This window comes from Ascidia mentula, chromosome 7, assembly GCF_947561715.1.
Source record: "Ascidia mentula chromosome 7, kaAscMent1.1, whole genome shotgun sequence".
NCBI lineage: Eukaryota > Metazoa > Chordata > Ascidiacea > Phlebobranchia > Ascidiidae > Ascidia > Ascidia mentula.
Window position 1 is genome coordinate 6,478,423 of NC_138572.1, and position 12,647 is coordinate 6,491,069.

Sequence of the window (12,647 nt, forward strand, 5' to 3'; positions counted from 1 at the left end):
AGTAAATGACGGTATCGATACGTATTGAGTTTGCATTCTACGCTATATTCGAATATAAGAGCAAATATCATGAAATGGGTGCAGGTAACGGTCTGTGCAGGTCGGTTTTGACCAACGGATCTTTCTTTGTATGTCAGTATTTTTCAGAACACGATCATCTTTAGTGTATGTGATCTTTTACTTAACAGAAACATTTTTATCGCCTTATGGCTTCACCAATTTTTGTCAAAAACTGCACGCGAATAAAAGACTAAAAACACAAAAATCAGTTGCAAATCTTGGATTTCGAGTGCCCACAAAATTGAAAATAATAGTGATGCAGTAGAACATTAGGGGGTTAATTGCAGCATTTTCTGCATCAGATTGCAGCACGGAAGTAGGAGGTGAAACTGGGCTTGAATAACAATATAAGGGTCATGCTCTGAGCGAACTGTAAATAAACAGCACAGGCATTCAACATCAGTCATCATGTGACTTTCATATCCATATGTGGATGATAAGTAGCTTACGGTGATTTGTATGCATGAACTGAAATGCCTCCAAAACATTCAAATCATTTCCTTGAAGACTTCAAATATAATTCGCCGTTTAAATGCAAACGAAAGAATATCCGTCATTGAAGCCAATGAAACCCCAAATCTCGCTGCCACTTCCTTCCCTTATAATTTATTTATTTGTTTTATTTTATTTTCGGGCTCAGGCGAATGTATTTAGGGCGTCCAACACAATTGCGTTTTGTACATTGAAACAACAGGATTGTAAGAATGACTGCCGGTAGAAACGGAACTATAGCCTATACTGCTGGTAAAGTGCAGGACCCGTTTGGTCGTGATATTGACAAATTAATGTTCTAATGACCGGATAGGCTACCAGCTTGGTGAACGGGGGTCCACTAGGAAGGCACACAACATGCCACAACTAAGTTGGTGTAGCAATTATGAGTAGCTATACGTTACTTTGTCTTGCGGATTCACAACACTGGAATGTGGTTTGTTAGACAGTAGGCAAATTCCGTAATAATCTTTAATATATATTCTGACTGTGTAGCCGCGCGTTATGTAAGTAACCTTTCAGTTACCCCACATACTGGGACAATTTTAGGTGCTGACGTTATTATCTGAGATAAGGGTACTTCTTCGAGCGATGGTGTCACAGAACTGTTAAGTGTGGGAATTTTTGCTGTGTCATCGAATATACGAGGTTGTTTAGGTTTGGCGAAAGGATAAATATAAAACGCCAACATAAACATAATCTGCTGTAATCATGCACTGACAGGCAGTAAGGTTTACTCGTACAAATTAACCTTCATCGTAGTACTATATACTGCTTGGTGTATTTGGCGCGAGATACCTTTCTAAATGTGGCGTCTGTTTCCGTAAAGGATATGTGTGTTTGATTAGGTGGCTTATACTTTAATCGGAGACAAAACGTTTCGCAGGGAAAATACGTCTGTATTAAATTATTTTACTTGTTTTTGTGGAAACTGCAAAATAATTTTTCTGTGGTATGCAAAATTCAGAAGGTAGTGTCGCATACAAGTCCTTTTGTATTATAAATCCGTGTGTACAGTTATTTACGCTTATAATCAAAAGCCTTAGCTTGCAAGAACTTGAGCATATGAGGACCTCAATGCAAATTTTATTGGGGCAAACGCATTAAAACTTGCAGTTGAAATGGATTGAAATCTCGCATTGAAACTGGCAGTATGCCCTGTAGCCGTTATTGTTGATAATATTCAGGATGACTTTGCATAAAGCATTGTCTTCTTTTCTTGAAAAGGACGACAGGGCCTTCTTTCGACATAGAATAGCTCCAGTATTGTTGTCAGTGGGGGCATTGTTGTCGCCTACTTCTATGGGGTTTCAATCTCTTCTGCAGCTAGTATAGAAGCTTAGTGAGGCGGCAATTTGCAACAAGAAGACCCCAGACAGCCAGCCACGCAGTGTCAGTTTACGTGGTATTCATTCATTCATTCATTGGTTTATTTTTGCCCAAAGTATTTCAGCAATAAAAAGATGGGGAATGCGAGAGTATGGGCAGGGGGACGCTGGATTAACCTTCAGGTTTTCGATGCCAAGCGTCACCCTTGGTCTGGTATTAACAAGTTTCATCGCCACACTTATCATATGACGTCACAAATTTACGTAATGCTTCTTTGAATTAAGGGGTACCCCATGCAATGTACGTACAGCTAGCGCGGTTGTATCATCTGCAAGCAGGAAGAAACTCTTTTAAAGTCAGTCATGGAACTCTTCATACTACAAGCGCTTCTTATCGTTTACTTCCCTGTACACAAGCGAAGGGAAAGACGTTAGTTGTGCAGTTAAGAGCAGAAGGAGTTGCTTGTTAGTGTGTTTGAAATTTGCGTGCTTATTGCGCTTAGTGACGCTCAAACGTTTGTAAACCCAACGTATTTTTCATTACTTCGTTTTTTTTTCAGTTATTTCGTCTTCACTTGTTTTTAAATTTTGATAAAATAGTTTTAGGAATTGATTCACTCACGTCCATGGAGCACACCACAGCATTTGAGGGTTTGAACGAGACTTCACATACAAACGCGACTATGGGATATCGGGAGCGATATGTTTCACTCGTTTTCACGTTCCTGGCGGTTCCATGGCTTTCGTACGTCACGATTGCGATGACGTATTACAACTATACCCACAAAATATTCGCATGCCCTGGACGTAAGTCATTAAATTTAAGTAGTTTTGTAAGCATGTGTGTGTTGTTAATGGGCATTTTGAACAAAGTTATGAGAGAACATCTAAACGAGTGTTAAAAAATGCAAAAGTGATTACCACCACCTTTTTGTGTCAAATCTGTACCCGAATAAAATCTATATATTTTTACTAGAGTCCAGCATGGCATCAAGAAAAAAAGCAAACACGGGTGCCAAGGTTGTCAACACAGTGCTGGTGGTTGCATGCTGGTTCGGATTGGTTTACATTGTCGCTGAACTTCTTTTGGTTTCGCTGCCACCTCCTCCTGGTTTCTGTCCGATTTATCACCGTATAAAGCAGATAAGCTATGGGGTGTGTCTTGTCTGTGTTTATCTCACGCTGTGGTTTCGGGTTTTTACAGCTTTTTACTGGGACAAGTTCTCCAAAAATAGCACGAGCGTGTTTGCGCGCGCCGCCAACATCTTCGCCATTGTGTTCCTGTTGCTCATAACCGTGGCAAACTATGCCACGTTCCTTTCAGGCCCAGCGTACGCCACTCAGGTGTACGGTTGTTCACCTTCAATTCCAACTAAGGCCGACCGTATGAAATGGGTCATTTTAGGAGCGACAACGATTATCTGCCAGCTCATTATGCTTTCTTCTCTCATTTATCCCCTCTACCTGCACCGCAACAAGATGCTCAGTCAAGGCTTTAATACACAGTCGGCGATCCCGCTTATCAAGCGCTCCGTTGCCATGACTATCGTGTGCATTATATCAGACGCTATTACATCCATTTTCGCGACCATGTACAAGAACCCATCCGTCTATCTCAATCACGTCGTCTTCAGCATCAACCTGCTGGTCAATATGACTTGCGTGATCTGTTCCTTTGCTGACCATAGAGAAAAGCTGTTCCCCTTCCCTTGTTGCTCGGGTTACCATACCGTGAGGCGGCTAAGCAGAAGTTCAATTCAGTCGCGGCATTCTCTGACCACTTTCAAAAGGGGGAGAGGATCATCAGTCACAACCGTTGTGCAATGAACGCATTGTATTTTTTTAAGACACACAAAAAAGAATATTTTAAAGGCCAGTATTGTTTACTTGGCTACACAGGGTGAACGGTTGCGGTAAAATTGTTTCAAAATACCACATTTGCTGCTGATTTTTAAACTGTGCATGGTTTACTTTGTCGAATTAAGGCAATCAAAAAAATGAATTCTTTAATTTATAATGTATGTAGCAGCTTTGGTCTTGCAGCGTGAATGTGACTTCCCATACCTTAACCTCGTGAGCGATACTAATGCCCTGCAATTGTATGGGTTGATTTGTGGTCTGTTATGACTAACCGTGGTCAACCACAATCAATCATGCTAAAGGAACAATTCCCGAGTCACCACTTCCTCTTCGCTTGAAACTTTGACTGAGTCACTTTCGACAAACGCTTCTCTTTTTAAAACCGAAGAAAGCGTCTTGTCATGTAACAAACTCTTATGCTTTTAATATGTTTGTCCTTTTTCTGGTAATTGTAGATATTGTTGTGACCTGTTTTTTCCACAAAACTAACAAGTATGTGCAAAGGCATTGAAACAATAAACTCTTTTCATTTCTAATTGCGTATTTCGGCGATGTGTACATATTTTGTTGGGTATTTCTACAATGTATAAATAAACGTTGATTCCCTCTTGTTAAAAACGAAATTGTCAATTTTCTAGCACCGGATTTAGATCAGTATCAAGCTTAATCGTTTGTAAGGTGACTGTACAAAGGGTGGTATATGTTTCGTATATAAGAATAATATAAAATCGGTTATGCTGTAGTAGTTTGGGCTTTTATCCGGGAAAATGCCGGAGCAATAACTGGTTTATTAAAATAGTAAAAGTAATGGAAGCTCATTTGGGACACCTTAATTTCTGCCGAAAGCCGTCTTTATTTTATCATTGTCTCGATTTCTCTGTTTGGGCGTGCAGCAATCCAACATCTGCCATTGGCCTTTATTATTTGGAAAAAATATAGATACAGGGAAACTTGTTAGTTTGATTACGTAAGTTCACAAAATTTAATAAAGACAAGGTAAGGTTGTATCCGATAGTACATTTTAGGAACAAAAGTTCCACTCATTGGATGTATAAATTTTGTTTACTTCTTCATCGTCAGCTGACTTGGTTTGTTTGACATTTGTTTACAGATCACGAATAAAATATGCGTTTATAACAAACTCGTAGACGTTACCAAGTATTTTAATCCTTTAATGTTCTGATTTGGCCGATTTGTGTGGTCAGACGTGACATTGCTACCTTGCAAAACGCACAGAGTTAACGAGTAACCTTGACAGTTTGCTGTAAAATTACAATCGTTGGCTGACCCAAAAATATTAAACATCATAACACGAAAAATTTGTATTTTCCAGTTATACAGTTGTACAACATGTGAGGATAGTACGGGTTGAAAAAATGTCTGAGCCGAAACCATTGTACATTGCTTCATCATTAAAAGACTTGAATGCAAAGTCTGTGTACAAAGATGGTGGTAGAAGCATTAGAACTCACATATCGTTTGCTGACAAGGCATTTGATGCTGGTGAAGAAGCATTGAAGGTCTCGGATGAGGAGCGTGCATATGTATTGTTCATGAAATACTTGGATATTATTAAAAAGGTACGCAAGTTACCAGAGTACAAAAAGGATCCAAAATATTATAATTCTTTAATTGGGAATAAAAAGATAAATGAAGGTCTGAATCATGCTGAAAAATTGGCCAAGAATTTGGAATTACGATACACGATAAAAAGTGAAAAAGAAATTAAGGCAAAGAAACCAGAAGAACCACAAAACCATTCGTCTTCTATATCTAATGGTTTCCAACTTCAAGAAGATTTTGTATTTCCAAAAGAAAAGCTAACTTCGCAGGAGCTGTATGACATTTTGTATAAAAAAAGGAAGAATGTGATGGTCATGGACCTTCGCTCGGCAAATGACTTCAAAGCTTCCCATATAAGACACGATTACTGCATCAACGTACCTTCCGATGTCATTAAACCGGGGTGTACACCATCAAAGGTTGAAAAAGGAATTGATAAGGAACACTTTGATGTGTGGAATTCCAGAGACTCTGTAGATTTAATTGTTCTTGTTGACTGGACGTCCAAATTGTCACGTGTAGAAGAGTTAAGTGACCCATTGCGTAGCTTAAAAGACTGTATACATAAATGGGACCAGATAAAAATACTCAAAAGAAACCCTGTTGTGTTAGAAGGTGGGTATATTGATTTCCTTGATGCTTTTCCACAGTACAGCACAAACCCACAGGTGAAAGTGCCAAGTTTTAAAGCAGAGACTAAAAATGTTAATAGTCTTTTGGATTTTGACTACTCAGATTTGAGGCAGTCTATGAAACCAGTAAAGGTTGATGCAGAGGTTAAAACTCCTCCTGTTAAGCCTACATCACCAGAGCGCCCTAAACCTTCTTCTACACAAATACCACCAACAAAGAGCAATGACAGGAAACCAGAAACACTGACTAATGGTTTTTGCGAAACTAGTGCCACTGGGCTCTATCCGTCATTGACAAGTGCATCTGTTAAACCCACTGTACAGAGTACCAATGAAAGTTATGTATCTGACAGACCCATGATTAAACCGACTGTTCCTAAGACTCAACCCAAGTTTGACAGATCCATGAAGCCCAAACCTCCAACTGAACCGAAGCCCAAAAATGAAAATCAACAAAGTCCAACATTTCAGCCTCAGCGAAAAGCAACTCCAGAGCACAAAAAACCTAATGTCCGAATTCAGCATCCCCCTCCAGTGGACCATAGTGATACTATTAGCGAAATGGAGAGGCGCATAGCTGAAATGGAAGAAGTAGAAAATGCAAAGCAATCTGATCTAAAGCAAATTGAGCAACAAAAAAAAATTGCTGAGTTAAAGGCCAAAGAAGCTGAAATTAAAAGAAGAAATGAAGAACTTGAAAGGAAGACAAAAAAAGTGGAAAAGGATCTTGCTGCTACTATGCGGGGACTTGCTAAACCTGCTACTGATAATCAGAAGTCTGAAACAACCAATGGCACTCCAGTAAACTCCCTGGAAGATAAAAAGAAAGATGATGTAGCAACAGAAAATACAGTGGTAAGCAGCAATTCAGAAAACCCTGAACCAGAAACACCTATAAACCAATTAGATGCCAAACCAAGCCTGCCGAAGTCTGCAAACAATTCTGAACCCACATCGAAACCTATTGTAAAAAGTGAACCACCTTCCACATCTGCATTGGACATAAAACCAAGTAATATTTCTTCAAACATTCAGAATGTGAAACCTCAAAGTGCAGCAATACTGCCTACTGTGTCTAGGTCAGAACCAGCCATAGGCCAAAAGACCCCATCTCAAGATAAATCTACACCTGCAGCAGCACCAATAGATCCAGAGAAAGTATCTGTTCCACTAAAGAGTGTGGTGGAAAATGTTGACCGATCTGTAAAGCCAATGCCGCAGGCACCTGCTCCAAAACAACCTCCTACAATACAGTCACAGCCTAAACCTAATATAACTGTAAAACCAGTGCAAAAAATGGTTACCAAACCATCCAAGCCCCAAATAACAAGAAGCAATACTCCTCCAGCTGGTGGATTTGGTTTAAAGAGGTCCTCTTCATCGCCAAACATTGCCAAAATGGTGCAGGACGAAGCATCTGCCAACCAATCTAAACAACCAACTATTCCGAACCGTGTTTCAAAACCCCATGTGCTTTCAATAGAAGCAAGTAACTTCGAGGCAACGCTGGATCGATCTCTGCAGGGTGTTTACGGTGGCCATGATGCTAAAGCTCTTTGTGGTCTCAGAAACCTAGGCAATTCCTGTTACATGAACTCAACCTTGCAGTGCCTGTTTAACACCTCTCAGTTGGCACACTATGTCCTGAAGTTTGGGTATCGTGAAGATATTAATCGCAGAAGTCGAATGGGATCTGGAGGCAAGGTTGCAGAAGGTTTTAGTGTCCTTTTGCGAGCAGTTTGGAATGCACAATATCGATTTATAGTGCCAAGGGATTTTAAAAACATCATTGGTAGCGTCAAGCCAATGTTTCTGAAAACAACTCAGGAGGATGCCCAAGAATTTCTCATGTGTCTTTTGGATGAACTTCATGAGGATTTAAACAGGAAAGGGGCAAGCAAATATATTGAAGAGCCAGACAATGACAAACTGAGTGATGTTGAAGCCGCACAACAAGCTTGGGAATTTCATAAGCAACGCAATGAGTCGATTGTTGTTGAGTTATTTAGTGGTCAGTTTAGAGCAATACTCCAGTGTGTGGCATGTGGTAAGACATCAAGAAAATTCGACACTTTCATGTACCTGTCTCTCCCCTTACCACAGCACCAGGCAAACATTTATGATGTCATAAACTCTTTCACAAAAGTAGAGCTTTTGCGTGGAAGCGACCAGTGGTTTTGTCCTAATTGCAAGGCTCACAGAGATGCCAAAAGAACAATTCAAATATGGAAGCTGCCTCCGGTTTTGATAATCCACTTCAAGCGCTTTGTTTCATCAGGGCAGTGGTTGGACAAGATCCACACCACTATATCATACCCCATAACTGGCCTGGATCTAGCTCGCTTTATTAAAGGTCCGAAAAAGCGTAATCCTTACGACTTGTATGCAGTTTCACACCACCAAGGGCCTGGACTAGATAGTGGGCACTACACGGCTACCTGCAAAAACTCAGTGAACCAATGTTGGTATAAGTTTGATGATACAGAGGTGTTTGCATCCTCAGCACCAAGTGGGCCCACTTCATTTATCTTGTTTTATTCGTGTTACCCCAGAGCCGTTCCAGCATAAAATGCATTTTGTTTTTGTATATTTGTATTAAGTTTTTTTCTTGAAGATTTTAATATTATTTCCCGAGAAATAAGTTGTATGTACATATATATTGTTTTTTTCTTTGTGCTAAAATGCCCTGTTTAATGTCGGTGTGTTGTGAGCAGTTATTTTGGATTCTATCGTCACAACCGATTAGGTCATAGTCCTCAATGCAATACAAGCTCCCTTAATTGATATCGAAAACAGATGCAATTTTTGTATAGTTTTAGTGCATATTTCATGTTGTAACGTATGTGCATGTTTCGGAAGTGCTTTATTTGGAGGCATATCAATTATTAATCTTCGTCGTTGCTCGTCAACAATCCGATTGTCCTGTTTAAACTGTCTGAGTAGCTATGACATGTTGAAGTCAAAACGCAACATAATCTGTTTAAAACCAGAAAAACTGTCTTTGAATACAGCACGTTACTTGACTATGTTATTTTGCGTCAAGCATTTGAAGTTAATGCGTTATGAATCGTAATTGTAATGCTCCTTTGGCAGTTGCCGGTTGTAAAAAAATGCAAACTTGTGTATTTTTGTATTTTGATTTCATTGTAGTACCCACTACTCTATATGGTCATCAAGCAAACCTATTTAAAAAAAGGATAAAGTTGGACTTACTTTTCATTTTATTGAATTGCCGTCAATGTAGTGGTTTGAACTGGTTATTTCAAGGTTTCTGTACTTCACATGGTGATATCAGATGGGAAAACATAGCTAAAAACGTTGCGAGGATGCAGGGAAGTCCGAAACTGCGTTTAATTCTGAAGATAAACAGACTAGCCCATACTGCTGAAAACATTGACCATCCGCACTATTTTAAATTGATGAGGGTTGTTGCCGAAACGTTTTAACTGAATAAAACATGTCAATGTTTTTAGCGCTATGGGTCGGTCTGTTCATTCTCAGAATTATGAGTAAACCCGTTATCAGTGTTCCATTGCGCAAATATTTTCAAAATGACGGTCAATTCGCGACCCTGCCTGGCGTGAATTTAGCAAAGAAAAAACATGTTGAAATAATCCAATTATTTTTAAAGTTGGCACCAGCGATCCAAGGGCATTTGCATTTATAAATAAGAACCTAAAGAACAAACAGACGATTGGAGGGCGCTGAGAAACATGGGCAGTAGGTCTTTATTGGTCGCAGCTGTTAAGCGACCTTTACGTATGCGGTTGAATTGTTGTTATATTTTGGTGACTATACTACAATCCGAATGTGCGTACAATCACGCCACAAGGGCGTGGTCAACGACAGCCAAACATTCTTTTTAAACGGGGCGTGTTGTGAAATGTCGGTAAAAATGCAAAACGTTTTTATTACAAACAAGTGAAATAGATAGGATTAAATTCACCATACAATTGGTCACTTCAACACGGTTCTGCAAAGTGTCGGTAATCATACTGAAACATAAAAATTCCTTAAAACTGTGCAAACTGTGCCAACCAGCAGATTGCCTAAGCGTTTTAGCACAAACTAAGCTTCAAGCGCATTCCGATGTGCAATGTGAAGCACAAGACTTGTGATTGGCCGACCTCTGTAGCTCCAAACGCACGGCAATTTGATTGGTCGGAGGAAAAGAAAAAAACGCCAGCAAGGTTGGCAAAATCGGCCATTTGTTCTTAGCTTGGTCGAGCAGGGAGGGTTGAAACTTGGGGAATAAGAATTACTTACTGCTATTTGTGTAACTGTAATACAAAAAACTTGTAGATTTATTAAACTCTGTAAAATATGCTGACGTGGACGCTGAATTATCCTTAAAGAACACAACCAGTAAGTTACAATCAAATTCAATCCGCTCGGATGTAGCCTAAGTTAGATTTTAAGACATTCTGCCAATGTTCATTTGCATGCTGAGTTTGAGTCGGCTTTGTGGAGTCTCGTGTACAGCATTCGTCGGTTTAGCCAACCAGAAGACGTCACACACTTCGCCTGCAAATATAATTGGTAAAATTTTCGTAGCGTGAAAATTCCTGGTTCATGACGTGTTCACTATACCTTGCTCATAATACCATTTTTTGTTTAGTTACAATCCATTTTTACCAAGCCATGATGCGGAAAGACGAGTAGATGGTTACTGCTCAAATATACTGATGTAGACGGAGGAGATGCTGCTGTTGCATGTTGGCAATTGTTTTCTTGCTGTAATTTGATATCAAATTTCGTTGTTTTGGTCGTCGTGCGCGTAGGGTTAATTATTATAAATTAACATAATTTTCCCACTAGAACCAGAAGTGAGAGATACCAACACACAAAGCGGAAACATTCAACAAAAATTTGCAGAATAAACTCCATACTTGACTTAGGTCGCTAAGACGAGTGTTCGCAACCACTGGCCTAGCAATTAATCGTGCCACGCTAAGTGATTTAAAGCATTCCAATAATTCCGTTTAATGCAGTGATTCCCAACCTTTTTGTGGTTGAGTACCACTTGTAGGTAAAACAATTCCGAAGCGTAACCAATTGGTTGAGTGTTACAAAGTAGCGTGGGGAATGAAGTAATAAAAAATTTAAAATTTATCACGATTTTTTTGAATTCGAACTAGATCCGCACATTACTGAAATGTGCTCGCGTACCATTGGTTGGAAAACACTGGTTTATTGCATGTATCAAACAGCGCTTCAATGATGTTTCCAATCTATAAAGGTTTACGCCCTCTTCACTTAGACCGAATTCTAAATCCGTGCCTTCTATAACGATGTTTTGGTAGAGATGTTTTTTCGGTGGGTTCGCTTCCCTCGCACATAACGTCACGGGTTGTAATTCCGCTGAAAAAATGCGCATCCGTGTAAAATGAATCCTGCAACTGAAAAGTTGTCCTTTAATTGTAACACCCTTGTTAGTGGTGATTGTACTAATAAGTTTATCGTCAAATGCTCATTTGAATTGAATATTTACACTGTATTTCCCATGTAAAAAAAACACATTAATCACCTCCTTTACCCTTGTAAGCACCCTCTTTATCGCTTATCTCGTTATTGAATCCTAGCAAAGATTTGTTGGATTTTCCTTGTTGCGACCGCGCCAATGTACTACAAACACCATGTTAACCAGTTTCTTTCGTGACCTGTTGTGGTGGAGAGGTTAACGCCTTCTTCCAGTCATCTGTACCCGTGTTCGAAGGTCTGGTAAAATAGAATTAATCTCTCTCCGATAACGCACTTCGGGCCTAAATATTTGATCATTATCTAGTGAAATGAAGCTGGTCGTCCTCAATATGGTGGTGTGTTTTGCCTCTTCCAATGCACCAAAGGGTAGGAGCATAATGTATTAATAGGTTAATACATTAAAAATCAGTACACACTGAATGTAATATAGGGCAGACTATCATAAAATATGTCCTTATTTCCCAACATAGCAAAGTCTAACCCTATGTCAGTCCATCCTTATTGCTATTCCACATAACATAAGCGAAACCACAACCTAAAGTAGTTGAATGTATGTCAACCTCAACTAAAATCTGAGAAAAAAGTACGTTGTATGCCCAAAGTTTCATGAAACTCTTAGATCGTGTTCATAGGTTATGATCCCCCATTATTAAAAATATTCACACATAAAACTATTTAAAGTGCTATATTCAAACGCCTTGTGTATTAACCAAACCTACAACTTCTGGAAGGCACATTTGCAAACATCAACCAACCTACACAGGATTCTCTTCAAACAACATTAAATTTAAACTGATTGATAATCTTGATAAATAACCAAAATTCGTTATTTCGATGATTAATCATCATGCCTGAGATGAGAATCGAACCCGCAACCATGAAATGCCATGCATGGAAACGTGCCTCTCTCACAACCACATGGACGTGTGCCTGTGTTCAACATTTCATGGAAATGGGTTGAAAAGTTTATAAAGAAGAAGAATCGCCTTAGTTCTTCGTTTAGTAGTAAAACAAAACAAATGTGAGTCATTTTGGGTTCAAATATTTGCTTTTCTCATATATATTCCAAAATTATGAAAGAATCCCAGTAGATTCGGAATTAATTCTACATCTTGTTAGCTCGTTGTTCTTATCGCACATTGTGGTGTAGTGGTTAGTTGAGTAAGCTGTCAATCAAGTGGTCTTGAGTTCGAAACCAGGTGAAAACCTTTTTTTCCAATTTAAATCTGGC

At 39.3% G+C, this 12,647-nt stretch overlaps 2 protein-coding genes across 2 annotated transcripts; both read left to right on the plus strand.

Moving 5' to 3' along the window:
• The first annotated feature begins 2,444 nt into the window (after positions 1-2,444).
• Positions 2,445-4,335, plus strand: LOC145909200 (uncharacterized). Its single transcript, XM_082996531.1, has 2 exons — positions 2,445-2,687; positions 2,857-4,335. Exons 1-2 carry the CDS (start codon positions 2,507-2,509, stop codon positions 3,705-3,707), a joined length of 1,032 nt encoding a protein of 343 aa, XP_082852657.1. The 5' UTR covers positions 2,445-2,506; the 3' UTR covers positions 3,708-4,335.
• Positions 4,336-5,077: 742 nt separating this feature from the next.
• On the plus strand, positions 5,078-9,060 carry LOC145909198 (ubiquitin carboxyl-terminal hydrolase 8-like). The gene has a single exon (XM_082996528.1). The coding sequence runs from the start codon at positions 5,117-5,119 to the stop codon at positions 8,501-8,503; it is 3,387 nt and encodes a 1,128-aa protein (XP_082852654.1). The 5' UTR covers positions 5,078-5,116; the 3' UTR covers positions 8,504-9,060.
• Positions 9,061-12,647: the final 3,587 nt, after the last annotated feature.